Source organism: Dermacentor andersoni, chromosome 8, assembly GCF_023375885.2.
Source record: "Dermacentor andersoni chromosome 8, qqDerAnde1_hic_scaffold, whole genome shotgun sequence".
Classification (NCBI taxonomy): Eukaryota; Metazoa; Arthropoda; class Arachnida; order Ixodida; family Ixodidae; genus Dermacentor; species Dermacentor andersoni.
In genome coordinates, this window is record NC_092821.1 from 100,956,850 (window position 1) to 100,984,226 (window position 27,377).

At 45.2% G+C, this 27,377-nt stretch overlaps 1 protein-coding gene across 1 annotated transcript in view; it reads left to right on the top strand.

Moving 5' to 3' along the window:
* The window catches only part of LOC129386648 (uncharacterized), a 167,018-nt gene that overhangs the window by 48,043 nt on the left and 91,598 nt on the right, over positions 1–27,377 (top strand). The window contains exon 4 of the mRNA XM_072284039.1: positions 19,948–20,075. Coding sequence (XP_072140140.1) covers positions 19,948–20,075 — 128 coding nt within the window. The remainder of the gene's footprint in view (positions 1–19,947; positions 20,076–27,377) is intronic.

Sequence of the window (27,377 nt, forward strand, 5' to 3'; positions counted from 1 at the left end):
AGCTACAGCCGAATGTGCCATCCCACTATTTACGAGCATAAAAATCACCAACCTGTACAGGCTGAAAGAAGCGGTTCAGTATGCGTGCACGCGGCCGTAACTGCTGCTGCCAACTGATGCGAACTTGTTTCTTGCAGGGCTTTTAAACCAAGGGGCTCGGGGCACCGCGCAGGCGCGTTGTGGTAGACGGTAGGTGGTGGACATGGCCACGGCCAGGATGCTTTTTCTTGGAGTGATAAGCGGCGCAGCCGGGGTAGATGAAGTCTTCCTGCCGGCAGTTTCTTGCAGCTGAGATCTGTACAGGCGAAAAGAAGCGGTTCAGTATGCGTACACGTGTCCGTAACCACTGCTGCTAACTGCCAGGACTTTCCAGCAAAGTACTTCAGAACATGGCAGTTGCTTGTCAACCGCTTCTTCATATTCATGCGTGGTCGATAAGATATCTCTGTCGATTATGATATCCGAGAATTTATAAGACCGTGCAAATGGTATCATCTTCCCATTGATTATTGGGTTGTAGTGCTTCGTTGGCTTACGCGTGAATGCCGCAAGTGCACATTTATCCCATGAAATTTCCAGCCCTTGATTCTGGAGGTAGAATGTAGTCTGAGTGACAGCTTTTTGGAGCCTTGCGCACAGCGGTGAGCGTGTTACTCCGGACGGTCAAAGGCATATGTCGTCCGTGTACATGGATAACATTACTGTGTTTGGAAGGGGATCAAGGAGATCAGTCAGCGTGAAGTTAAACGATGTAGGACTGAATACGGCGCTCCGTGGGATGCCGCAGTAGGTGTAATGTCTAGGCGTGTGGTCATCCTTGCTGGTCACAAGAAAGATGGCATAGAGAGATAGCTATGTATTCATAAATACAACCGATCATCGATGTCTATCTCATTCGAGAGCGGCGAGGATGGCTTTATGTGTAACGCGGTATTACGCCCCTTTGAAAACGCTCTGGTGTTCGCCTGGCTCTCGTGGTCATATACAGGACACCCTGCAACGTGTCCTAGATCTCATAAACACTTTTTTCTCCTGGTCTGGCTCCTGCTTCGGAGACATCAGAGCTTCTCCGTCTTACCTACTCGTCATACAAGCGCTGCCACAATGCCATCATCTCCCTCCATCTTTCTGGCTCTGCTATTTCTATTGTCCCCCTATGCAAACTTATTGGCTTCCCGTTGCATGCAGCCAAGAATGTGTAAGCGCTCGAGCACCCTGTCACGACCTGCCACTCAGTAACTCACCTCGTGCAGCGCATGGTCACTTAGCGCTCAGGTTTCCACGAGGCTCCTGCGTTCCGAGCAGCCCATGCCCTCGCCATCAACAAGTTCCTGTACTTTGTACGTTACGTTTCCTTCACCCACACTCAACTTAACACCTTCAATATCGCCCCTGCGGGCCTCTACAAAGGAGGCCTCAAGCTTCCACCTCTAAGCTTTTTGCCACATGCCCTTTTCCATACTCTGCATTATCTTCTCCCTCTCCTTAGTGACTCCCAGTTAGTGCGGTTTTCTGTTGCCCGTCAGGGTCGGTGGTGACTGGCCAAGGCGAGTATCTCTCCCATACCCGCTTCCACCTTTACCGCTTCAGTATACCCCTCGGCTCCCAACAATAGCATTCTCACCCTCCCATCTGATATGTCCCCCTTCCTGCATGCCGGACGTGATTGATTGATTGATTGATGATTATTGTTTTTTGGCGCAAGGTCCAGAAATAACCAAAGAGCGCCATGACAATTGGTGATGATTGACAACGAGAATAGTTGAATGTGGTGGAAATCGAGTGGCTGTATATTGGCCTAAATATTCGTTGTTAATAGTGTAAAATATGTATCCATTAAAATATTGTCAATGAGAAGTGAGTTCTAAAGGTACGTTGTGAATCATTAGATAGTAAAACGTGTTAATTTCTAGCAGCACCAGTACCTCTGCGGAGCCCTTCAGAGCAAGGGCTGCGAGGCATGTGCTCTGCAAGTGATTTCATTGCAGCTACAGCCTTTAGGCAGAGGCTATGCTACAAATAGCCTGGCCAAATAATGTCAATGGTATTTGTTTCTTCTAAGAACTTGAGTACTAACTTAAAATTAAATAGAGGGTAATTGCCTAAAAAGAAGACTGGGTGTAAAGGTACATTTTGACACTATAAGAAAGGGAAGAACTTTTTCCTCTCCCTTTCTTATAATGGGCACTGAACGAGTACATGAAGCACTGTAAGTCTACTGCCACCCCTAGTGCATGTTGGAGGGTTAGTTCTAGTTAGAATATAGGAGTGAGTGCTATAGGCATGCTAGGAGCGCTATAGGATTCTTAATCTACAGAGCAGTACTTCCTCGTGTCTTGTTTTCTCAGAGATCCAGTTCCCTATCTTTGGTTTGATTAGGTGCAGTTTGTTAGATACCTGATAGTCCCATTGCCTTTGCCAATATTTCCGTAGATTATACTGTTAAAAAGGCTTAAGGTCTGTGTAGGGTACAGGCATTTTGAAGTTTGCATCACAAAAAGCTACATATGTAGCCCTTTCGTCAGCAGCTACGTTGCCCTCTAGGCCTCTATGGCCAGGCCCCCAACAAAGAACAATTATTTGGTTCGACATGTATGCTGAGCATAGAAGGTTGTAGACTTCATTAGGGAAAGGGTTTCTGTGTTTTTGTAGACTTGATATGCCACTAACAACGCCTAATGTATCTGTGAATATGACAGCCTTTGTTATACCTGTTTGTTTTATATGTTTCACAGCAGAGAGGATCGCGTATGCCTCCACTGTGAAAATGCTGGTTGTTTGGATTTAATGCACCGGACGTTGAGAATGACGGTCCGACAGCTACATAAGCTACACCATAAGTAGACTTTGAAGCGTCGGTATAAAACTGCGCGCAGGAGTACTTCGCCTGGAGTTCGAGGAAGTGTGAATGTATGTGTACCTCAGGCGTATGTTTTGCTTCAGGGTCGACGGTCCCTTCTGCTCGGTTGGCGGAGCAGCGCTAGCGGCAACCACCGTGGGGCAGACGGGGTAACTGCCGACTCAATGCTTGAGGGTCGGACAGGCGCGGGAGGCCGTTGTGACGCTGGCCCCTGACGCGCCACTTCGGCAAAGCTTTTCTTTGGCAGGTTTGCTACCCGCCTGCGTGCCTCTTTGAAAGATATATTCTCTTTTACTTCGGTCGTTACTATTTCTTTTTCATTCTTCCAGTAGGGGCACGACCGTGAGTACGCGGCGTGTTCCCCATCACAGTTTACACAGTGGAGAGCGTTCTCAGAAGTTTCAGTGGTTGGTTCATGCGCACTTCATTTCGTACATGTTTGGCGGCCCCGACAGCTCTGCGAACCGTGGCCGAAGCGCTGGCATTTGAAACATCGAAGCGGATTTGGCACATACGGCCTAACACGGAGATTGATGTACCCGGCCTCGATTGACTCGGGCAGGACACTTGAACCAAAGGTGGCTACTAAGTGCTTCGTCTGAATCTCTTTATCATCTCGCCTCATTTTATTTCTTCTTAAATTGATCACATTTTGCTCGCTGAAGCCCTCCAGGAGTTCCGCTTCAGTCAGCTCAAGCAAATCACGATCCGTCACAACACCGCGGTTGGTGTTCATTGTACGGTGTGGGGTTACTGTTATGTGGGTCTTCCCCAAATGAAACTAGTTTCGCTAGTTTTTCACGCTGTTTAAAATCGCGCAGCTCCAAGAGGAGGTCACCGCTTGCCATCCTCGACACCTTGCAACCTGGACCAAAAACATCAGTCAGGGACTTTGACACAAGGAATGCTGAAATGGTTCGCACTGCTTTGTTTCGCTTTTCAGAGTGATTGGTGTTTCCTGGATTCCTGGATTGGATTCCTGGATTGGTGTCCGAAAAACTGAAATAAATCTTCGGTGCGCCCTCGTTTCTGAGGGCGATCAGGAAGTTTGGGGAAAGAAGGTTCCATGAAAATACAAAAAAATTCGGCAACAGCGCTGATCGCCCACCACGGAGCCCAACGAGGGGACGCGGCAGAGCTTGCGTACAAGTTCGCACGACGCCAGTCGTACGCTATCACTATAACTAAATATGGTGTACCCAAGGCGGGATAGCCACACAACGTTAACCCTTGCCGCCAAGGAGAAGAAAGTAAATAGAAGAGAGAAGGAGACAGGAAAGGTGGAAAGTAAGGAAAATAAGGTTGTAGGAAGAGAGAGACAGGAAAAGGCGACTGCGGATTTCCTCCAGGTGGATCAGTCTGGAGGTGCCGTCTATGTGAAGCCGAGACCAAAGAGGTGTGTTGCCTCCGCCAGGGTACCTAAAAGGTGCAAACACCCAGCATTCGCTCAACCCCCAGGATCCATTTTCCACAGACACGGCTAAGCCGTGCACGGCTACACGCGGGATGGTCCAACCCTCGTGTGATCGGGTACGTGGTGTCATAACACACCACACGCCTGCTGGCGCAGACGCGCCTGCGGAGTGCATGCCGGACGTGTTCATGCTGCCGCGCATAACTACTCCCATCTCTTTACAACCCAGCGAGTAGCCCGCACGGATGCCTCTTTCGTGGATCCTCGAGGTTCCTGCGCCTACACTATCTACCACCCCGACCTTCCTGCAACTGAAACACACATCAACGGGCCATATCTACATCTTCCGGATACACTCCTTCTCGAGGTCCTTGCCATTGACCATGCCCTAATCTAATTTACCTCCCTTCCCTCACTTCCAGAGTAGACGACATACTCTGATTGCCAAGCCGCCATCCACCACATAATGAACCGCACCCTACCCCATTGACTCCAACAGCAAGTCGTACGAGCGGTCGCCGCACTGCAGTCTTCCACCGTTTTCCTCCGCTGGGTCCCTAGGCATTCGGGTATTGACGGCAATCAGCTGGGCCATCAGCTGGCTCATGGCACTTTTAGCCGGGCACCGTTGATCGCCTGACCCTGGCTCTCCGAGGACTGTGGGAGACTCTTGCTTCAAAGCACCATCAAGGAAGTTTACCTGCAGCTTCGTCTCGACAAGCGCCCCTGACCTGCCCCTTATCCATCACTCAATGTGCAGGAAGCACGCCTTCTGCGGCAAATCCAAATGAATGTGCTGATTACCCCTTCCCGCCTCTTTCTCTATAGCTGTCTATCCGACCCCTCCTGTCTCAATTGCCCAACTACTTCTCTGGGCCTCTCCCATAGCCTCTGCGGGGATTCCTCTCCTCCCCCTTCCCTTTCTATGACCACCTGATTCGACTGGCTTGGCGCTGAAGGGAAAGAACAGAGTCAACTGGTCACCCAGACGGTCGCCATGCTAGGTCTGTAATTTTGCGCTGAGTAATAGAGTTATACTGGTACTATTACAACTATCCCTAAGTACTTTGAAGGTGCAACTTTCCGTATCGGCTCATTTCAATATTTCACAGAAATAAGAACGGTATTCCACAAAGGACACGTGACTAACAAGCATTTCTTGCCTTTAGCAGAAAAATAGTCAGTCCAGCCAAGACACAAGTACAGGAAAATATGATTGTAAAATTTGATATAGCGTTTGATATCGTGTGATAAGGAGAAAAACGAATTTTATCAGCATAGAATTAAACTTGCACATCCCGATCAATTGGGACAGAATATAGCCAACTAATAAACAAAAGCGAAGAAAGTAATCCCTTTGGTGTGCCTCTCATTTGTTTATACGCACCCGACGTCACCCCATCGCGAAACAAAAGAATAGTGTCCCAGATATGTACTCTCGCATTGAGGCCATTGTATATACTGGAAAAGCAAAGCATGCTAATGAAGAAATTAAAATTCCATGTTCGAAACTATCAGAAGCTTTTGCAATGTCTAAAGTTACTAATTCTGCGACAACTCATGATAATCCTGCGAGTGCAATGCGGACTTCTAAATCACCGTGAGCTGACTTTAAGTAACAATAAGGCTGAAATACTATTACTATCGAACCCAGAATACCGTGAGAAATATATTTATTGGGCTTGACATGGATTATTTTTCTGATGTTTTGACTAGATTGCATCAACATCATCAGCCTGGTTACGCCCACTGCAGGGCAAATGCCTCTCCCATACTTCTCCAACTACCCTGGTCATGTACTAATTGTGGCCATTTTGTCCCCGCAAACTTCTTAATCTCGTCCGCCCACCTAACTTTATGCCGTCCCCTGCTACGCTTCTCTTCCCTTGTAATCCAGTCCGTAACCCTTAATGACCATCGGTTATCTTTCATCCTCCTTACATGCCCTGCCCATGCCCATTTCTTTATCTTGATTTCAAGTAGGATGTCATTGACTCGCATTTGTTCCCTCACCCAATCTACTCTTTTCTTATCCCTTAACGCTACACCTATCATTCTTCTTTCCATAGCTCTTTGCGTCGTCCTCAGTTTAAGTAGAACCCTTTTCGTAAGCCTCCAGGCTTCGGCCCCGTACGTGGGTACTGGTGAGACACAGTTGTTATACACTTTTCTCTTGAGGGATAGTGGCGACCTGCTCTTCATGATTTGAGAATGCCTGCCAAACGCACCCCAGCCCATTCTTATTCTTCTGGTTATTTCAGTCTCATGACCCGGAACCGCAATCACTACCTGTCCTAAGTAGATGTATTCCCTTACCACTTCCAGTGCCTCGCTACCTATCGTAAACTGCTGTTCTCTTCCCAGACTGTTAATCATTACTTTAGCTTTCTGCAGGAACGAAAAGAGAATCAGAAAACAAAAAATGACCGGAACGAAAACATAACCTAAACGTTATTTATTACTGTTTCCGATTGATACCAAAATAATATGGATCAGTTTTCGGGTTACGGGGAAAGTCGGCAATAACAAACAACGGATGCGAGGTAACATCAGAATTAGTGCGTTTCTCAGGGTATCGCATAAGCGGGCACTTCAGGCAGGTATAGAGCGAGCGATAGCCGGGGGAGCGCTCCTGTAGTCTAAGCCTGTCGCATGGTGCACTAGCAAATCCACATCGTATAGGAAAGCTCTGGGCTCACGCTTAGAAGAGCTTATTTCGTTTTCTAAAGGTATACGTCTTTGTTATGGAAATTTTATTGTTCCTTAAAACAAATAAAATTATGCGGTTTTGTATGAAAAACCATGATCTGACTTGAGGTCCGCCGTATTGGGGGACTGCTGATGATTTGAACAGCCCGGGGCTCTTTAACGTGTACCTAAATCTAAGTACTCGGGTGTTTTCGCATTTCGTCTCCATCGAAACGCGAACGCCATTGCGGGGATTCCATCCCGCAACCTCGTGCTTAGTTTTAGGGTTTGGTTATTTTCGTTTAAGGTCGTTTTCTCGCAACAGCGATCGCGCGTTACCGCGCGTACACTCGATGATATGCTGCTTCTGAATTTATGCTTTGTGCACTCCTTCACTCAAGGCACTGAGTATGACCTCAGAATTTGTTTTTATTGTTACTTTGCTCCGAAAGTGGTTGCATGCGAAGCAAAATAGTTATGAACCTTAACGGATAATTTTTTTAGGTCTGGAGCAGAACCGAATGGGAACGTTTTTCAGTGGAACGAAACTAAAGCCAGAATGAAAAACATTTCGTTCCAAACTTTAACGGAAACAAATCACTGCATGAGCGGAGGTCTGTCTGCCGCGGCCGGTGTGAATCGAACCCAAGCGTCACTCTCGCGCAGCCTCTCGCGATCTCCCGATTAGCGAGGTAGTCGCACCCCACTTCACCGTTTTGCAACGTACCACACAAGACGATTGTCTCCACCTGCCAATATGTCTTGAAATGAGCATAAGTGTACAGTTGCACTCAAATTGCGTGTTACGTGGTATCGTAATCGTCGGTTGTTGTTTTTTTTTTCTTTTTTTTGAGCCTAGATTTAGGATAATCAGTGCTTTAAAGTGGAGAACTCTTACGTCTGCTGCTGGTGGTCGCAAACCTCAAGTGTCCATAACGTTGGCTAGATGCCGCTGCTTCTGATAGCAGAAAAGACACGGAGGAATAAGACATGCTCTACCTGACTGAAAGTTTCATTCGGCTGAATGTTGCGCAGGAATACTAGATGAAGCGAGGCCATCAGCAGCAGAGTGCGATTGAAGCAAAGCTGTTTCATTCGGTAGTTAGCATCTTGGTTACATTTTCGGCGAACGTGTTAAAAAGTCGCTCCATAACTATTGCGATTGCCCTGTCAATAGATGCGGCTCCGGTGCAATGCATTTGTGATCAAGCTGGGAGGTCTTTTAGGTTCGGGTGTCTGCTTGAAGAAACCTACAAGCCCTATAATAGGTAGCGTCTGCCTTTGATGACGTCGAACATGGTATACAACTGCTCGGTGCGCAGTTCCGGTCGTAAACAGCGGAGCCCGGTGTCAGCCTTCGCACATACCCGCAGACTTAGAAGGTGCGTGCAGCATGGATAGCCATATTCAGAACCGGCAAGCAGCCATGGGAAACAAGTTGGGCTCGGGCGTACAGCAAACACTTCCGTGAGCAAGATTTCTGACACATAGTCGGGGTGGCGATGTTCGGTGAGCAGCAGAAAGCGCGCATTGAGACGCTCGCCCACGTGCGCGGCCCTACTAATATCATGAAGCTTTGATCTATAAACTTGTTCATGCTAGATACTGGCAAGTTCACTGGAATATAAAGTGAACGGTAAAATGCGCATTAACGAAAGGCATGGCTCGTGCTTGTGTAGCACCAAGCAATGAAATGTACTAGTTTAAGATAATTAAGCAGTCGGTAATTGCTCGCTGAGAAGACCGATAGACATACAGTGCGGCGTAGCTTGAGAAGTAACTATATTGAAACGTCCAAGATTTTAGAACGAAAAAGAAAAATTTAATCGCCGTGACGGACATCACAAGCTCCGCCGTCGGAGGGGTCGAAGTCCTTAGATGTAACGAAGTTATTTTTGAACAGCTCTGGCATTGTCCACGCGGCAAATGTCGCTTCTGTACTGTCAACTGCTGATATGCTGCTGCCTAGATATCTTTACACGGTGCGAAAGCGAAGCATTCTGCGCGTACATGCATGCAGACGCGCAGTCGTTGACCGCCGACCCGTGCGATCGCTGCATTATGGCTTCATTCCGTTATGTTCCCTTTGGTTATACAGGCAGTCAACTATATGAAGATATTTAAATAGTTCGCTCTTTAGGAATGCCTACCTTTCACGCATGAAGCCGGTTCGGGTGACTCCATCGCGGCGACTGGGCGCAGTGGGCGTTCCTGTACGTAGTCGGTAAAAACATAATGTCCGTAAACAATTGTGTACTTTCTGCTTGTCTAAGGTTAATATTTTGACAGTAAAAAAATTCCTTCGTTTCTAGAGCACTCATAGAAATGACGAGGAGGGCTCCCGCGTGGTGTTTTTGTTGAGCACCGACAGCCAAACCAAGGAGAAGCGTGCCGCGTCGTCCTTCATACTACGCAAACGAGGCGCTTCCGGCAGATGGCAACTCCGTAACTCCTCGTCCCCAATATAGCGCAGCTCCTCCTGAGAAATTTTGGATTCGCTCAACCGAATAGATTCACCATCTGTAGGAACCAGCACCACGGGCGAGGTATTCACTCCCTTCCGAAGAAAAGACTCCAGGGGCACCGACTAAGTGAGACAGCTGCCTAGCCTGGACAAGCCCTGGCCGGGACAAAGGACGTCCCTTCACGGCCCCTTAAAAAAGAAACATTAATATAGAATGAACAAAGAAGTAGGAGCAATTAAAATGTAGCTAATCACATCTCGGATACGAGACAAGGGGATCACTAGGTTGCCTGGTCAAGCAGGAAAAGATGATTCGGGGAATTTCGAGGAATTCGAATAAAATAAATTTGGTCCAGAGACGTTTTTTTAACATTTAACAGTTATATTGTGTTAAAAAGTTCCGTAAAATAGTTTGGCATATAAATTCCGCCGAGCGTGGGATAAATTTAGACTTCAAATTGAGCAACTTGCACTTGTGGCACATTTTCATCTGGAATTTATGCAATGAGGTGGTGTATATAACATTTGAAAACCTCTGTATTTTATGGGAGGACACCGAAGATTTTTTTTTTCAGAGAGGTCCTTTTCGAAAGAGAGTTGAATCAGAGTAATTATCGCTATAAGCGAGAAAAATTGTTTTTGAAACTTTGTCGCAGCGTCGTGAAGCACCGTTGCGCTGAAGTACGTTCTTTTTTGCAATACGTGCCTTGATGTGGCCGGAAAGTTCAAGCAGTGAAAGAGCTTTCTTGAAAAAAAAGTATTGAGGAAATTCTTAAGGCAGCCATGCCCCCGCTTATATAGCCAATTCAAATTTCTGTGTTGATTAGTACAATGTCAGCTTCGCAGCAGTGACAATACTTGAAAGTGGTCGAATTTTTGTGGCCACGGAGAGATATAGCTGCCTTGAAGCGTGGCCGTAACTGCATAGGTTTTCTTCTACAACGTACTTTGGAACCCACATGGTGGCGATCCCTTTCGCTGCTGTTTCTCCCGTCACAAAAATTGATAGGCGATCGTGGGCCCTACAACTTAAAACAATTACAAAATGTTTTTATACCCATCTCCTGACGTCAAATTTGCGTAACCGCCGACGCAAGCATCGGGTGGCCATCCGCAGGGATGTATGAACAGACCAATCAAACGCTGTCCTCGTCCACAGGAGGCAACTTTTCGTTGCTTCAAAAACGAATGACATTGCCTACGCTGAGCGGCTTGTCTTGTATAATTGGCTGACAAGAGGCGAGGAGTACGCTTAGGTGGAGAGGTATTTGATGGGGTCGAGCAACCGCACTGAAAATCGATAACAGACGAAGAAGGTGGTGCCGGCGTCGGCGATGGGCCCGCTCTCCCTTATTTAACTCGTGGTGGCTGGTCGAAAATCGTGGCGGCATGGAACGGAAGGTTAATAGTGCCGCTAAGATGGATGCTCAGCAAAGAAGACTTGGCAGAACGAGGTCGTAAACGTGCCGAAAGTGCTCGAAAACGTTACGCGGCCACGCAGAAAGGTTTATTATACGCAAATAAACCCATGCTTTCCGGTAGGTGCGAGTAGCCAGTGCCTGGCCTATCGGAGGCGGTGATCTTTTACTCCATTCGGAACGGGGCAACCTGCGGCTATTCAGAAGAAAACTCAGTTTTGTTCGGCATATTAATGCATCTTTTACACATACAGGTCACTATGACGCGGTTAGTTCTTATGGTTTTGTGACGTCGCGTGACAAGCAGGTGAAGTGGGTGCAGCCTGAAAGTCTTTGAGCAATAGCCGAAGGCTAATGGCGAAAGGGCTTCGAATAAGGAATAACTATTTTGCTTATGTTCCGTCAAATCATGCCTAATCCGTGTGCACACGTGATATCAGATGGGGATCTATCGCGGTTTTCGTGACGTCCAGTGACAGACAGGCGAAGGGGGGGGGGGGGGGGGGAATTCAAAAATGTTTTCCGCGTAGGGCTGATTGCAGAATTGGAATAGCAAAGTTTGGAATAGTTTTACGTTATAGCGCGCGTGATGTGGCCTTTGAATGGCAATGAGAAGTTTGCTCCCAATACGAAATGGTTGACAGTGCCACCAAGGGAATCACATGTACATTTAACGTGCGGAGTAGCAAAACCATTACAGTCTGCAAGGAGAATTTACTCTTCTGCATAGCAGCATAGTATTCGACAATTCTTTTCATTTGTGTATTTAGAATAAGCTTCATCAGAAAAGTAACGCCATTTTCGAATTTCGAGACCCTCTTTCAAAATCTTCAGAATTTCAGTTTGGAATGACGACGGGGATTCTGTGACGTGTGCTATGCAGTCTGACCAGACAAAAATGACTTTAAAGTGATGCCACACTGCTTTGCTGTCACTGCATGTGTGCATCAAATGGATGTACAGTAGCTTATGTACCCAATAAAATGACTGCGGATCATATACTGAACAATAAAATCATAACTTTCTGCGAAATCCATTAGATAAATGGCCACGTATTTCGAGACGGTAGCGCTTAGCCCCCGTAGGTAGTTTGCTGGTTGTTTACTGATCAAATGATGAGCCTTGAAATCCTTCGGAAACTCCAATAAAAATTTACATGCTTTTCTTAAAAGGATTATTTCCAAACGGCACATATGTCGCTAATTCTTCCTGCATAACTAAAATCTTGTGAATGTCTTTCCTACCGAGAATGAATTGCGGAGCAGATTTTCGTCTGGCTCAGAAATAAAGGCATAGTTACATTGCCCCCGAATGCACTCTTTCTTCTCCAGGTCACACATAATGCAAGCAAGCAGTTCCAGAATTTAACCAAGTGATCGTGCCACCACCTTGAAGTTGTGATATTGCATACAGACAAAACTGTGCGCGTTCGACTTGCTTCACCAAGCAAGCAATGCGGACACGGTAGATTTGCGAATGTAGAGAGTCCATAAATCGGACAATATTTTTTTTTATTCCTCGTGTAATTTTTATCAATCCATTACCGGAAGCCGTTTCTTCTGGCTAAAAAGAGAGTCCTTCTGTGTTGCTATGCAGTGTCGAAAGCATTATTGTAGTAAAATGTTTTCACCACAACGGTCATTCCCTCGCCAAGTGGGCGTCCAAACTTTTTCACAAATGCACCTGCAATTTGGCACTTTGACCACGTTTTAACGCTTTGCCCACTTGTTTTTTTGTGCACCAAAAACGTTATAATTTGTAATAAATCTACGACATAGGCGCCACTCTCAGGAGTTGCTTTTTTTTGATATTCTTCTCATGTTCAAACTTGCGTTTTATAGCGGTCATCAGTGATATGAAGTACTCAGAATAATGTCATCGTCAACTTCCGTGAAACTACAATTTGGAGTGGTCACCCGCCAATCATCATTTTCTACTTCTGCGGACTCAGATGTACTGAAGTCCTTTTGTAGGTAGGATTCTTCGCAGCTTTCTCACCCTTTTCTGTTGACATGACATTCCTTAACTGCCGCAAGGCCTTCCTTAGTACCTCGAATTTCTTCTGACTCACTGTCGTCAGGCGGGATGCTTGCCTCCCGAACGAAGCGTTCAGAAGTTCCTTGGGCTTACCGATGATAGTCTTTTGCAACACTGTCAGTGTGGTTCTATCACAATAAGACCTAGGTTAGAATGAACGTTGTCGAGAGCAGAGTTACTCGCTTAGGATCCGCGGGAGCTTTTGGCGTGCGATGAAATTGAATATTCTTTGGATGCTGACAGCACACTTTACTCCTTTACGAACTACTCGTAGTGGTGGGCACAAATACTTTCGATGTTTTCAGCGCACTCGGATATTAAAACCATAATATGGCAATCTCCATCGGACAGATTTTGCACAGTCATAATGCATCACTGCTTTCACGGTACGGTGTTAACAAACTATGCGAACTTGTAACATAGTGTCGTGCCTCTTTACAGGCGCAGGGGCGCCGTTATAGCATCTCACGCTGATCTCACGATAGGCTCAATGATATTAATTTTTGTGAGTGGGTGCTTCTCCAATTAGTCTAGCGTGGATGAGAGGGCTTCCCTTTGATCGTCGAAAAATTGGCACGCGCCAAGAAGATGCGTGATCATTTCTCTGCACCATCAGAAGTCGCAAATGACGCTCTTGACCATTCCTATGATTCCGTTGATAAAGGAGTATACATTTGAAAATGATCCCCCAAGCCAAGGCAAGTTGTAAAGTCACTCGCGCCGTGCGAGGTCTGGCAGAATACGCAGCTGTAATTAAGGCTCAAGGGTATAAAGGCGTGCGCTTGTAAACTCATATGAATTACTTTGATCGTACGTTAGGTTACGTGCAAGCGCTTCAAACTTCTTCGCTTCGAGTAGAAATGCCAATGCAGTTGACACCGTCATTAGGTGGATTGGGCAGCTGTGCCCGCTTGATAATTTCGATTTATCCTACAGTGTTTACGCAACCACTAAAATATCGCGCACTTCGTCAAATACTTGGTAGGGAACTTGTCTGATCTGTGTGACAAGCTGCTCATATGATCCATGACGCAATGCTGCGAGTAAACGCTGGAGGGCTACCTTGGAATCACAGGAGATTGTCCATGGATGAGGTTGCTCAACTTCAATGAAATGAAGAGCCCACGTAGGGCTACAAGTTCATCAGCTGTCGTGGATATTACACCTGGGGTATTAAAGTCTCTATAAATGGATCGTGTTGTAATCACCACCGCTGCAGCTTAACTTGTGACGGAGGCATCTGTATAAACAAGTATACAGCCACTGTGCACAATGCAATATTCGGAATGACTGCGAAAGTTTAGTGTTCGCACGAGCGTATATCGCATTATGACTATGAGTCATCAGTATTCTGCTTAGCATCAGTTATCCATGATGTAGCAAAATGCATGACTGCCAATCCTCCAAAAGTTCAGCGTATTTTTACGCCGTCTGATGTTTTAAATAGAGAGCAGATATACTTGTAGCATCCTCAGGAATCACTAGCCATATAATTAAAAAAATACATTTTTGCACATAACCATAATTACTCTGGTAGAACTTCCTGAAACAAATTCATAGGTTTGCCACTACAAAACAAAAACATTGCATGCTTTAGATGGACCACTTTAATGCATAACATTCGGCTCACAACGTGCCACAGGGTAAATTTTTCAAACTCCACGTATATTTACCGCCCCATTTGTCGCACTCCTGCTTGCCAACTGATTTTATTCCATTATTTCGACGCAATGTTAAAAAAAGATTCTTCGCAATAAACATATATAAAAGAGGCTGCAAATTGGCATTTTACCAATAATATACTTATTTCAATAATGCAGTTCGGCTCGATAAATCATAGTGCGTAGTCAAGCTCAATTATTTAACTTTATTGAAACGAGATGTCCGTTTATTTAGCCTTGAGCTTGATCTTGTTTCTCTATTTTTACCCACTATATTTTACATTTCGAGGTATATTTTGGATTGCGTCCAGGTAAACACAACTTCTGGATCAATATATGGGGATGGAATCGAAATTTTTAGCCACAGACTTCAGAACGCAGCCGTGACGCCGAACTTACAGCATATCGACGAAAAACAGTTTAGAAAATTGGTTCACAAACAAAGGAGAAAAGCAAACTTTAATAAAAAAACAACTTTCCAGATAAACAGCCACCTAACGCCAACAGGAGGGACCTCGAGTCTAGAAGTGCCACAGGTGACGGAAACTTCCGCAAAATTAAAGCAGTCCAATGTTGTACACACTTCAAAAACATTAAGTAAAAAAAGAAATAGACGTGCTCAGTGTGGGCTTAAACATTTGTGCCACGAACAACACAATAAATAAATTCGAGCTTCACAAGGACCTCTCAGCATTTTCACGGCGAATGCGTATCAAACACGTTTTCGCAGACAATAATAAACCAGAAACCGGGACCATACCACTTAGAGCCCAATCCACTTCGACTCTAGAATCAGAATAAGCCATTGAACTTGACATATACCTTAAAACTTCCTGTAAATAAATTATAGGCCAATTTGAGATAGTAACGTGACCTAAAAACATAACTGCGTCGGGGAGTCGCATCATTTCAAATCTTAGTTGCTGGAATGACATTGTTATTAGGGAAGCAGATAAGGGTGGAAGTACACTTACTTGGCCAGTAGAAAAATACAAGCACGAGGCTTACAGACAACTGAACGATCCAGAACACTACCGTAAGCTAGATAACGATCCGACATTTTCCTACACAGTGATAATCACCAACAGGTTGAAATCACTATTGGCTGATGAATTGATAACACCCTCAGAATTCAAATTTCTTAAACCAAGCAGCAAAACTGCCGGGCGCTTTATCTGCTTCCAAAAATTCATAAACATTAATCCACTGAAATATACGCCGCTATTATTCCGTCACTCGATAATATCAAACAACAACACCCGACAGAGAGCATCTCCACATTCCTTAACCACTTCCTTGTTGACGTGCCAAAAGGACTTCCGTCATTTGTACAAGATGCGCCTCACCTGCTGAGAACTATGGAGGACATTAATACTAAAGGCACATTTGCCAACAACATAATTATTGCAACACTAGACATCACGGCCCTCTACGCCGCCATTCCAAACCCTCATGGTTTATCTTCGAGAAAAAAAACGCTCTCTAAACACAATGCAGAACACTCTACTGAAGTCTACTTGTCTTTTCTTGAATTAGTTCTAACGCATACATACTTCGAAATTTAGGAGAGTTCCTACCTACAGATAAATGGGACAAGCATGGGCACTCCTTTTGCACCAACCTACGCGAACATATTTATGGGGATTCTAGAGACAGATTTCCTATCGCGCTGCACTGACAAGCCCCACGCATACCTACGATACATAGACGACATATTCATAATATGAGGACAAGGTCAAAACAGTCTAGATAAAAATGTAGCATTTCTAAACTCTTTTCACCCAACAATGAAATTCACATCAAAATCTTCAGCTGAGCGCATAAACTTCCTTGACAGAACAATATGCATTGAAAATGGGGCACTAAAGACAACGCTGTGTAGGAAACCTTTCGACGAATAGTACCTAGAATATACGAGCCACAATCACAGACATTGCAAACAAGGCATCTTTAAAGGCCATGCCACACGACTACGTCGCTTTTGCGTTGAAAACCAAGACAACATAGGTAGACTCGATTACCTTACAGAAACCCTATCAAACAGGTAACCACCCAAACAGTGACCTTAAATAAGCCTACACCCCTGCAAGCACACTTGATTGAGCCAAGGTCCTCAAGCCCCGCCCAAGAATCACAAGAACAACAACGCCTCTACTTACTACTAAATTCTCAAACGCACTCCCAAGCGTGAACAACATTCTCAGTAAATACTACCCAATCCTCACCAGCAACCAGAAACTTTAAAAACATTTTCCCGGCCCCCTGAGAGTAGCTTACAGCGAAGCACTAATTTTAAAGACACTCTTGTGCATGCCAAATTAAGGACAAAGACAAAGTTGGGAACCGGTGCCTGTAGCCGCCCCAGGTGCTCATGCAAACATATTCAATCTACTACTACAGTAAAAAGTACGGCGTCAAATTACTCACAGAATTTAGCTTCAGCTTTCACCTGTACATCAATCAACGTAGTATACGGTCTAGAATGCGCCGCTTCTCGCAAACAATACATAGGCGAGACTGGACAGGAAATTCATACAAGACGGAACAGTCATCGCGCGGATACAAAACACAACTTACCTGATGCAGTAGCCAGCCACTTTAATTAACATGGTCATATATTCGACAAAGCAAAACTCTATATACTACTAACACATTTCCGTTCAAGTCGCGAAAGGAAATATACGTAGTCATACCTCATTCACAATTTTAATTGCCTGCACCCAACGGGAATTATTCTGAGACTTGACAGCTTAGAATCTTTAAAAGCGGTAACTTAAGTCTGAAATTCTCATATCATCAACCGAGGTACAAAACACGTTATGCCAACAGCTAACCTTAATTACTGAACCGCACCTATTCCTCCATTTCGAAATTTTTTTTCCTGCCTAGTACTCGATTTTATATATTTTCATGTTTTTACGTTTATATCAATTGCACGACCCCATTTTCCCATGTACGCCTGCCCCCGCCCGCTTCTGCGCACGTCACTCTCCTATTTGTTATTCTGCTTTCGCCCCCCCCCCCCCCCCCCCTTCTTTTCGGTCTGTATTAATAACATATTTTTTGACCGCCCTCACCAACACAGTCCAAAGTACCAGACGCCAGCATACCTTTTTAGGTGCCTCAGCCACAAAGGGTATCGCTATTTCTGTATACCTCCGTAACGACACCTACGTTGAGCTACTGGGGTTAACATGCCTTGAAAGACCATGCCGCTGCCTTCCAGTTACCCCATGCATTGCACCCCCACTCCTTGTCGCTCTCCTAACTCCTTCAAAATTTCTCGACGCATTTGCTGCTAAGCTGCTGAAGACACTCTTTGAACTGATGTCTTTTTGGGTCCTTTTTTTGTTGCTCGCACGCTGACGGCTTGAGCGGCTCTTCTAAACCCACAAAAGCAAACCGCCAACGACACCCCTGAATTCTCCCTAACCTCTCGCTTTCCCAACACTCTCCCATGCCCCTCTTTTTGTTTTCTTGTTTTCCCCCTCTTGGTGTCCCCTCTCTTTTTTTTTCTTTTTCCTCTCCTTTTCTTTGTTTTCTTTTCTCCCCACCTTCCCACTCTCTCGCTCTTGTCCCGCCGTCTCGGGAACCACGCTCACAGACGTCAGGCGACAGCTCTCATTCTCTTTGAAGTCTCTCCCTTTGCAACCAGCCGCCACCGGCAACCGCACGCGACGTCCCTGCACTAACCCTTTAAAACTAACATGCCGAAGATGACGAGGCCGCCTTTGACAAAGATAGCTCCTCCTATCAAAACGTTGGCCAGCCTTTCTGAGGCACTTTATGCCTGTGTTTAACCTTTGTACCACAGTGTGCTATTCCATCTGTCAGCGCCTTTCGTGATTTACGAGAGGGTACAGTTCTTGAAAAGCCCGTTTAGCCCTTGAGCGACCGTCGATCTTCACTGAAGGGGCAGATATCGTCTCATTTGGCTGCTGTGAGTACGAATACACTCTGCTGTCCTCCGATGCAAAGGTTCTAGGACGGCATTAATACAGGATGGCACCTACAATAGGGAAAGAGTTCTTTACGGAAAAAGCTGCTGATCAATATTTATCCAAGGCTTCAATTGCTTTACACAAGGGTGAAATAGACGATCTAAAGGCTCAGGTTCACTAAGTTTGGGGTATTGCTTTGATGCGTTTTTTTTGGCCACGTGTTTTTCTTATCTGCTGTGTTCCTCAACAAGCCGTCAGCTGTTGGCCAGTATTTTGTGTTGCCGATTTCTGGTTGTCGTCTTCTATCTATAGCGCGCTTTTATGCATGGTGTCCTAGATAACGTTAGTCAAGTTGATCGTGATTGAAAACCAAAAAAATTTCAGAACACGGTGCCAATACAATTATCTAACCTTTGTTCGATCTTCAAACCCGTGACAAATGATCACCGTAGATTTTATAATCGCATACTCGATTGTGCCTTTTTTTCACTATTTTATTTAATGATCTTTGCTAACATTAGCTAGGACACAGGTTATGCATTGAAGTGTTTCCAAAGAATGATATTAACAGTGCTTGTGCAACAAAAACTCGGTAGCAATAGAGGCAAAATAAGGGAGGCGGTTCCGAATTTCGTAGTTATTAAAATCTGCAGAATGGTGTGTTCTCATTGTTTTGCTAAAGTTAAAGTATAGTTTTAATATATAGCGCAACCATTCCGAGATATTAGACAAGAAACTTTAGTATGGAACTATTTTACGCTATCGTGGTAAAAGCATTAAACAAGTTTTTGCCCCACGTGTTGGCGCAGACCCTTTGGCGTTGCGCGGCAAATGATGACGTCAAGGGATGAAATCCCAGTCATGGCAACCGCATGTCGATGAGGACGAAACGCGAAGCAGCAGTGTAGCGTGCAATTGATTGCCCAATAATGCACCCTAAATAATTAAAGAGCTCCAGAGTCTGTAACCACAGCGTGCATCATAATATATTCGTTATCGCACGCAAAATAGCAGCATCTCAGGTATTTTTATAGTTGTATAAGAATTTAGCGTCAGAAGGAAGCTGAGCTCAGAATCCGAATTTAAAGGCTAGGAAGAAGCGACATGAAACATAAACTCCTTGTTTTATATAAGATACAACTGTATTGAGAAAGGTATGGAGCACAAATCACATGAAATATACGTATAGAATGAATTCAAATGCTTTTGTAGTCCTTAGTAAATTGTTTGCCCGATTAGCATGCTGCAGGAATGCAAGGTATTACATATAAAAGGCGAGTGTATAAATTTATTGAAGGTTAACTCTTTCATATTTGGCGAGCTAGATAAAAGCGCATTTCTGGAGCCGGAGTCTATGTATGTGGAGTATTACGTTCAGTGCTGCTGAAATATTACGCAAATTCTGTGGTCATACTTATGTTCGAAATGTATTATATTTATTTTGTAATTTTGTTCTTCCTGCAGAGATTAATTACAACCTTGGAGAGCATTTTGGTGTCAAAACGAAAGCACAAGGAAGCAATGTGCAGACAGGCGCAGTTCTTCAAAAAACTGAAAGTAGTCTCACGGAACAAGGCAGTGAAGTTCTAAAGGTGAGAAAATTGTTAAAACAAGAAATTGAAACTGCTACCTTAATCACGCTTACTTTGAAAGGGTAAATACAGATATGTGTCAGCAATATGTCTCCAAAATAATGCGTCTACAATAACACTGCCGCCGAGAGGAGCCGCATGCACAGCCTCCGCATAACTTATTTTGCTCATTTGGCGCAGTAACTCATAGAGTTACTGCGAAATCGTAGGTCCTGACATGCCCAGTTATTTATGCTGTGTTTCCGACTGCGGCGTGCAATGCTTCCCTTTAAGGCAAAAAATGAATTTTGTAAGTTTAGATTACTAATAGTTTCGCATAGTTTCATGGTTCTGCGTATTTGCTCATTTCGTAAATATTGTGACCACTACTTTAAAAAATGGGTTCAGTAACCATTTTGACATAGTTTATTACTGGTCGATAGAATCTCAGTAAATATTTTCAGGGAACTGAGGTTACTTAGTCTACAAAGAAGTAGACAAATCATCATTAACTTTATTGATAAATATAGCGGATACCAATTCACAAGTGTTTCTGTACGCAACTGGATTTGAATGATTGGTCTCTACTTGTCCAACCGATGTGCCTTTAGAGCCATGGTTTACGAAGGTGCACCTCTCATAAAGGTACATTGCACCACCTTTTCAATACTGTAGCATCATTCCAATAAGCGTCTTCTCTCCAATTAAATTCCCGGCTGCTAAAGATCCACCACAGCACAGCAATACATTTCCGTCTGCTGCTCGATGGCGCACAGTAATATCTGCGTCATTTCGTTGATGCACCCTAATCCTATACTCTGTGCAGGGTGGCGCAGAGGTAGAGCATCCGCCTCGCGTGCAACAGGACTGTGGTACGAATCCCGGTGCCGCGCAATTTTCCACCGGAAAAAAAAATTCGCCTGCTGATAAAATTGCATCAACAGGACTGGAGTGCGGCCTGATCCCGGTGACCAGAACCGGTAACGCACTCCCTCGCCAGAGCAGGATTGGCCACCATGGTGCAATACTTGGCCACAACCTCCTATATGAATACAACTATGAAACCCCGGCCCTCAGTCCCCAGCAGCTGCGAAGCAACTGATCACGGTGGCGGTCAGACCTGTGATGCAGCAGAGGGTGCTAAGAATCTCTGTATCCGGACAGGCCGCCATTGCAATCTGAACCTGGCAACGCTTAACGCTAGAACGGTATCTAGTGACGCGAGTCTATCAGTGCTACTGGAGGAGTTAAAGGGCCGCAAATGGGATATACTAGGGCTCAGTGAAGTTAGGAGGACAAAAGAAGCCTATACAATGCTAAAAAGCGGGCACGTCCTGTGCCACCGGGGCTTAGCGGAGACGAGAACTAGGAGTCGGATTTTTGATAAATAAGGTTATAGCTGGTAACATACAGGAATTCCATAGTCTTAACGAGAGGGTGGCAGGTCTTGTGAAACCTAATTAGAGGTACAAATTGAAGGTCATATAGGTCTACGCCCCTACATCCAGTCATGATGACCAGGCAGTCGAAAGCTTCTATGAAGACGTTTAATCGGCGATGGGTAAAGTGAAAACAAAACATACTATATTGATGGGCGACTTCAATGCCAGGGTAGGCAAGAAGCAGGCTGTAGTCGCGTCAGTGCGGAATATGGCATAGGTTCTAGGAATAGCAGGGGAGAGTTATTACTACAATTTGCAGAACAGAATAATATGCGGATAATGAATACCTTCATCCGCAAACGGGAAAACCGAAAAAAGGACGTAGAGGAGCCCCAATGGCAAGACTAGAAATGAAATAGACATTATACTGTGCGCTAACCCTGACATCATACATGATGTGGACGTGCTCGCCAAGGTACGCTGCAGTGACCATAGCAGGGTAAGAACTCGAATTAGCCTAGTCTTTAGGAGCGAACAAAAGAAACTTGTACATTAGAAGCCGATCAATGAGTTAGCGGTAACAGAGAAAATAGAAGAATTCCGGATCAAGCTACAGAAGAGGTATTCAACTTTAACTCTGGAAGAGGACCTTAGTATTGAAGCAATGAACGACAATCTTATGGGCATCAATAAGGAGCGTGCAAAAGAAGTCGGTGGTAACTTCGTTAGACAGGATACCAGTAAGCTATCGCTGGAGGCTAAAGATCTGACCAAGAAGCGCCAGTGTATGAAAGCCTCTAACCCTACAGCTAGAGTAGAACTGACAGAACTTTCCAAGCTAATCAACAGGCACAAGACAGTTGGCATAAGGAAGTGTAATAGGGACAGAATTGATCATGCTCTCAATAAAGGAAGAAGCCTAAAAGCAGTGAAGAAGAAACTAGGAATGGGCAAGTATCAGATGTATGCGTTAAGAGACAAAGCCAGCAATAGTCGTTACTAATATGGATCAGATAGATCATGAGGCTGAGGCGTTGTATAAAGATTTATACAGTACCAGTGGCACCCATGACAATAATGGAAGAGAGAATAGTTTAGAGGAATTTGAAATCCCCACAAGTAACGCCGGAAGAAGTAAGGAAACCTTGGGAGCTAGGCAACGGGGGAAGACAGCTGTGGAGGATCAGGTAACTGCAGATTTGTTGAAGGATGGCGGGCAGCTTGTTCTAGGAAAACTGGCCAACCTGTATACGCAATGCCTCAGGACCTAACAGAACACTAACATAATCCTAATCCACAAGAAAGAGAATGCCAAAGACTTGAAAAATTATAGACTGATCAGCTTACTGTCCGTTGCTTACAAAGTATTTACTAAGGTAATCGCAAATGGAATCAGGAACACGTTAGACTTCTGTCAACCAAAGGACCAATCAGGATTCCGTTGAGGCTACTCAACAAAAGAACATATTCACACCATCGATGAGATGATAGAGAAATGTGTGGAATATAACCAACCCTAATATATAGCTTTCATTGATTACGAAAAAGCGTTTGATTAAGTCGAAACGTCAGCAGTCATGGATGCATTACGCAATCAGGGTGTAGACGAGCCGTATGCAGAAATACTGAGAGATATCTGTAGCGGCTCCACAGCCACCGTAGTTCTCCATAAAGAAAGCAACAAAATCTCCAATAAATAAAGGCGTCAGGCGTGGGAAGAATTGGGGATAAACGTTAATGGAGAATACCGTAGTAACTTGCGATTCGCTGATGATATAGGCTTGCTTAGTAACCCCAGCGACCAATTGCAATGCATGCTCACTGGGCATGCATCTATTTGGGGCAGGTAGTGACCGTGGATCCGGATCATGAGACAGAAATAATCAGAAGAATGAGAATGGGCTGGATGCGTTTGGCAGGCATTCTCAGAACATGAACAGCAGGCTGCCATTATCCGTCAAGAGAAAAGTGTATAACAGCTTTGTCTTACCAGTACCCACGTATGTGGCAGAAGCCTGGAGGCTTAGGAAAAGGGTTCTACTTAAGTACGACGCAACGAGCTATGGAAAGACGAATGACGGGTATAACATTAAGGGGATAAGCAAAGAGTAGATTGGGTGAGGGAACAAACGTGAGTGAATGACATCTTAGTTGAAATCAAGGAAAAGAAATGGTCATGGGCAGGACATGTAATGAGGAGGGAAAATAACCGATGGCCATTAAGGGTTACGGACTGGATTGCAAGGGAAGGCAAGCATATCAGGGGGCGGCAGAAAGTTAGATGGGTGGATGAGATGAAGTTTGCTGGGAAAACAGGACCACAATTAGTACATGACCGGGGCAGTTGGAGAAGTATGATTAAGGCCTTTCCCTGCCGTGGGCGTAACCAGGCTGATGATGATGATGATGAATTCTATACTCGTTCTCTCTTACGAACAGGTACTGCTTTTTGGATACGACACGTCATGCTTACAGAACAAAGCTCCATTGTTGAATCGAATTGGATGTCATGACCACTGTTGCTATGCCGTTTTTTTTTTCAGATGTTCAAGGCAATGCCATTTGATCTACAGATTTGTCTGATTTTATCTGCTAGGCTTTAGTGAACTTCTGCGAAAACCAGCTACCAATGAAGAGAACACCTGCAGTGTGATGAATTTAGGGGCCCAATAGCGTAAACTGTTCCTACCTTTTCTAATTCAAATTTCCTGACATGAAATTTAGGGAACCGCTGGCGCACACATAGGGAGGTAACCAGAAGCGCTGTTTCAATAGCTCAATCAAACCCTCTCCTAATTTTGGGGCGTCACTTTTGTTAGCTTTCAAAGCGAATCCTGTTGCCTACATTGGGCGGTTTTTCTTATCTTATTGGCTGACAAGAGGAGTGGAGCACGCTGACGAATAGAGGGTTTTGGTGAGGCCGAGCCAGCGCAGTGAAATTGGATAACCGGATGAGGAGAGTAGTGGCGGCGTCTGACATTGGTTCTTTTGTTGCTCGAGGTTGAGTTTAGGCCATGAATCCACAAAGCCCATCAATAAGTACGTCCTGTTGTAGGAGTGAAGGCAAAACGGTTTATTTTACTTTAGTTACACTGGCTCCACATACGAAAACCCACTCCATGCAGCAGCAGATTAAACGTCTCAGTTCCCATTAGGACACTTCAGTACCTTCTTTCACTGCACGATACGTCTTCGCTTTTATTACCGTCGTCTTTCCTAGGTGACTATACTAGGGAACCTGATGCCTGTATCGCGGTCAATCACAATAATCCAGTCGGTCGAAATATCCCCCCCCCATGATATCGCATCGTTACGCCAAAGTCCTCCTCCGATGTTGCTAAATATGCCCCAGCATATTTACCAGTCTGGGAATCGGAGGTCGAAGCCGTTCCCACGGTAGAATTGGACGTTGGCCCTTTCCATCATTAGTTGCCAGGTGCAGGAGGAGGTGTCTTTTATTGATCCTTCATCCGTTGGCGCCAAAGCTTTGTTATCTTCTTTATAGGCACTGATGAATGAAGAGGGGAGGGGGTTGCCTCGTGGCAAACGCCTAATTAATAGACTTGGCCGTATTGAGACGTAACAGGACCCTCCGCTACCAGGGCATTTGACCTGCGCTTGATCAGCTGTGAGGGTGGCCGGAGCGTGGATGTTCAGCTACGACCTCGGGGATTGTCATATATGGTTGATGTCACATTGCAGCTGGATGAACCAGCCCTCGCTTTGTTGCGGCCTTCTCCCTGTGTGTACACAACACGCACACTCTGGTCAGCGTGCGCGATCTACACGTCTACTGTACGCTATGCTACCCGCATCACTTTAAAAAGTACTGCCCTTTTGTCTGTCGGTCTCTCTTTTTGTATCGTGGCCAGCTCTCGGCAAGGCAGAAATTAGTTTCCTGCGTCAATAACATCCCTAGCGACAAAAGACTTTCTTTTTTGTTACTGGCCTCGGAAAGTTAACTATTCCCGCCAGTTGGCTTCCAAAGGTACACGTTTTCCGTGTCCTATTTCGCGGCCAAAATACATGACATGGGCCTGGCTGAACTGACACATCTTGACTTTTATAGCCAAGCCCGCCCCTCTGATTCTTTTAAGCACCGTTCGTGCAAATGAAACTAAGCCCCATCATTCAGAGAGGGCAGGGCGAATACTTCTACCTCTTGAAGCACCTTATCTATTAGCCTGAAAAACACAAGGGCGCATTCATGAAGGCAAAGCTCGTGGTAATTGGCTGGTATATCCCGAAATGTGTTAAAAAGACCACGTATTGATTGGCTCGTTCTGTTAAGGGCGCCTGCCAATATCGCCTCGCCTAGTCTAGAGTTGAAATTAATGTAGCCCTACTTAGGACTACTACCCAATCTATATTCAGCAAGGGGTAAGCCGCGCATGGCTGTGGATATGGCCCGGGTACCTCAACTAGCATTAGAGGGGATCAATATTCACTATCTGCTTCATTGATCATCCTAGAACAAGCATTGTTTTTACATCTGCATTCATTATGCCCAGCTGCCGCGGGGATAGGCGGTATGCTTTTCACTTAAAAGGAACCTCCATTGTTCGCTCGATGTCAGGTTGCATCAGATGATTCCTTCCTAGCTTATCCCGAAAACAATCCACATATCTCCGAATCAGTCTCCTAAAATCTTCCTCTTACTCAGTTCCTAGTTCTTCCTTATTAACAACATGCGTTATTACTTCTTTACACTCGGGCCCGTTTTCCTAAGATAACAAGGTAACTCTAGAAGAACGTCCTTTGAAACATTCGTTGCTATGCTGACAATCTACTGCGCATCGGCTGCAACAAAACGAGGATGCAGTCTAAGCATCCGATATTTTTAGCTGCAGCCCGTGTTTCTTGCTGGCATCTACTGCAGTCCATATCCCCGTGCCTCTCCTCTGACGCAGCAGACGGCCTCATCCTGCCAGCTGCCTAGCAGAGTATACTGCGCACACTCAGCAGGCTAACTCTGCGACTTTTCTGGACTTAGACCTACGGCGCATGCGCTTGCTCGGGTGGAGACCCATATATAGTGGACCATCCCGGCACCGGCTTCACTACTGAGGAGTGGCTGCAACAAAGCAGGGCGCAATCTAACCATCCCATATTTTTACTGCAGCTCGTGTTTCCTGCTGGTATCTACTGCAGTCCATGTCCCCGTGTCTCCCCTCTGACCGAGCAGACGGCCTCATCCTACCTGTGGCCTAGTAGAGTATACTGCGCACACTCAGCAGGCTGGCTCTGCGACTTCCCTGTACTACGGCCTACAGCGCCGGCGCTTGCTGAGCTGGAGAGCCATATATAGGGGACCATCCCGGCAGCGACTTCACTACTGAACAGCGGCTGCAGCAAAACAGGACGCAGTCTAACCTTTCAATATTTTTACTGCTGGTTAGTTTTTATACTTTTCACTGCGTCCTATAGTATGTTATTGTTGCAGCAGCTGCTCACAAGTTTGTCTTTTCTTTTTGCTCTGTTTTCTGCGATGCCGACCAAGGCTAAACTCACTAAAAAAATGAGCATCTCGAATCGCGGCTTAACGATAAGCTTGATGCACTTGACCATATTCTGGCTGCCAAGAGTGGGAAGAGGTTTGATGATCAGGGAATCGGCAACCTTGATTCTCTAGCTGAAAGCGTGCGTTTCATGAGCGAACAGTATGACCCATTCAAAGCGACATTCAATGAACTGGTAACTAGCAATAAAGCTGTAACTTGTCAGAGTCAAGCGTAAACAAAGAGAATCGCAGACATGAAATAGTACAGCAGAATGAATAACATTGAAATTAAAGGCATTCCATCATCACAAGGAGGGGAATGCTCTGCGATCTTAAAGAAGGCTGCCGATGCAAATAACTGCCCAATTTCTTCTGGAGACATTGACATAGTTCATCGTTGGCCAGCAAGATGTCGGACAGGAACCTCATTGTTCCTTTTTG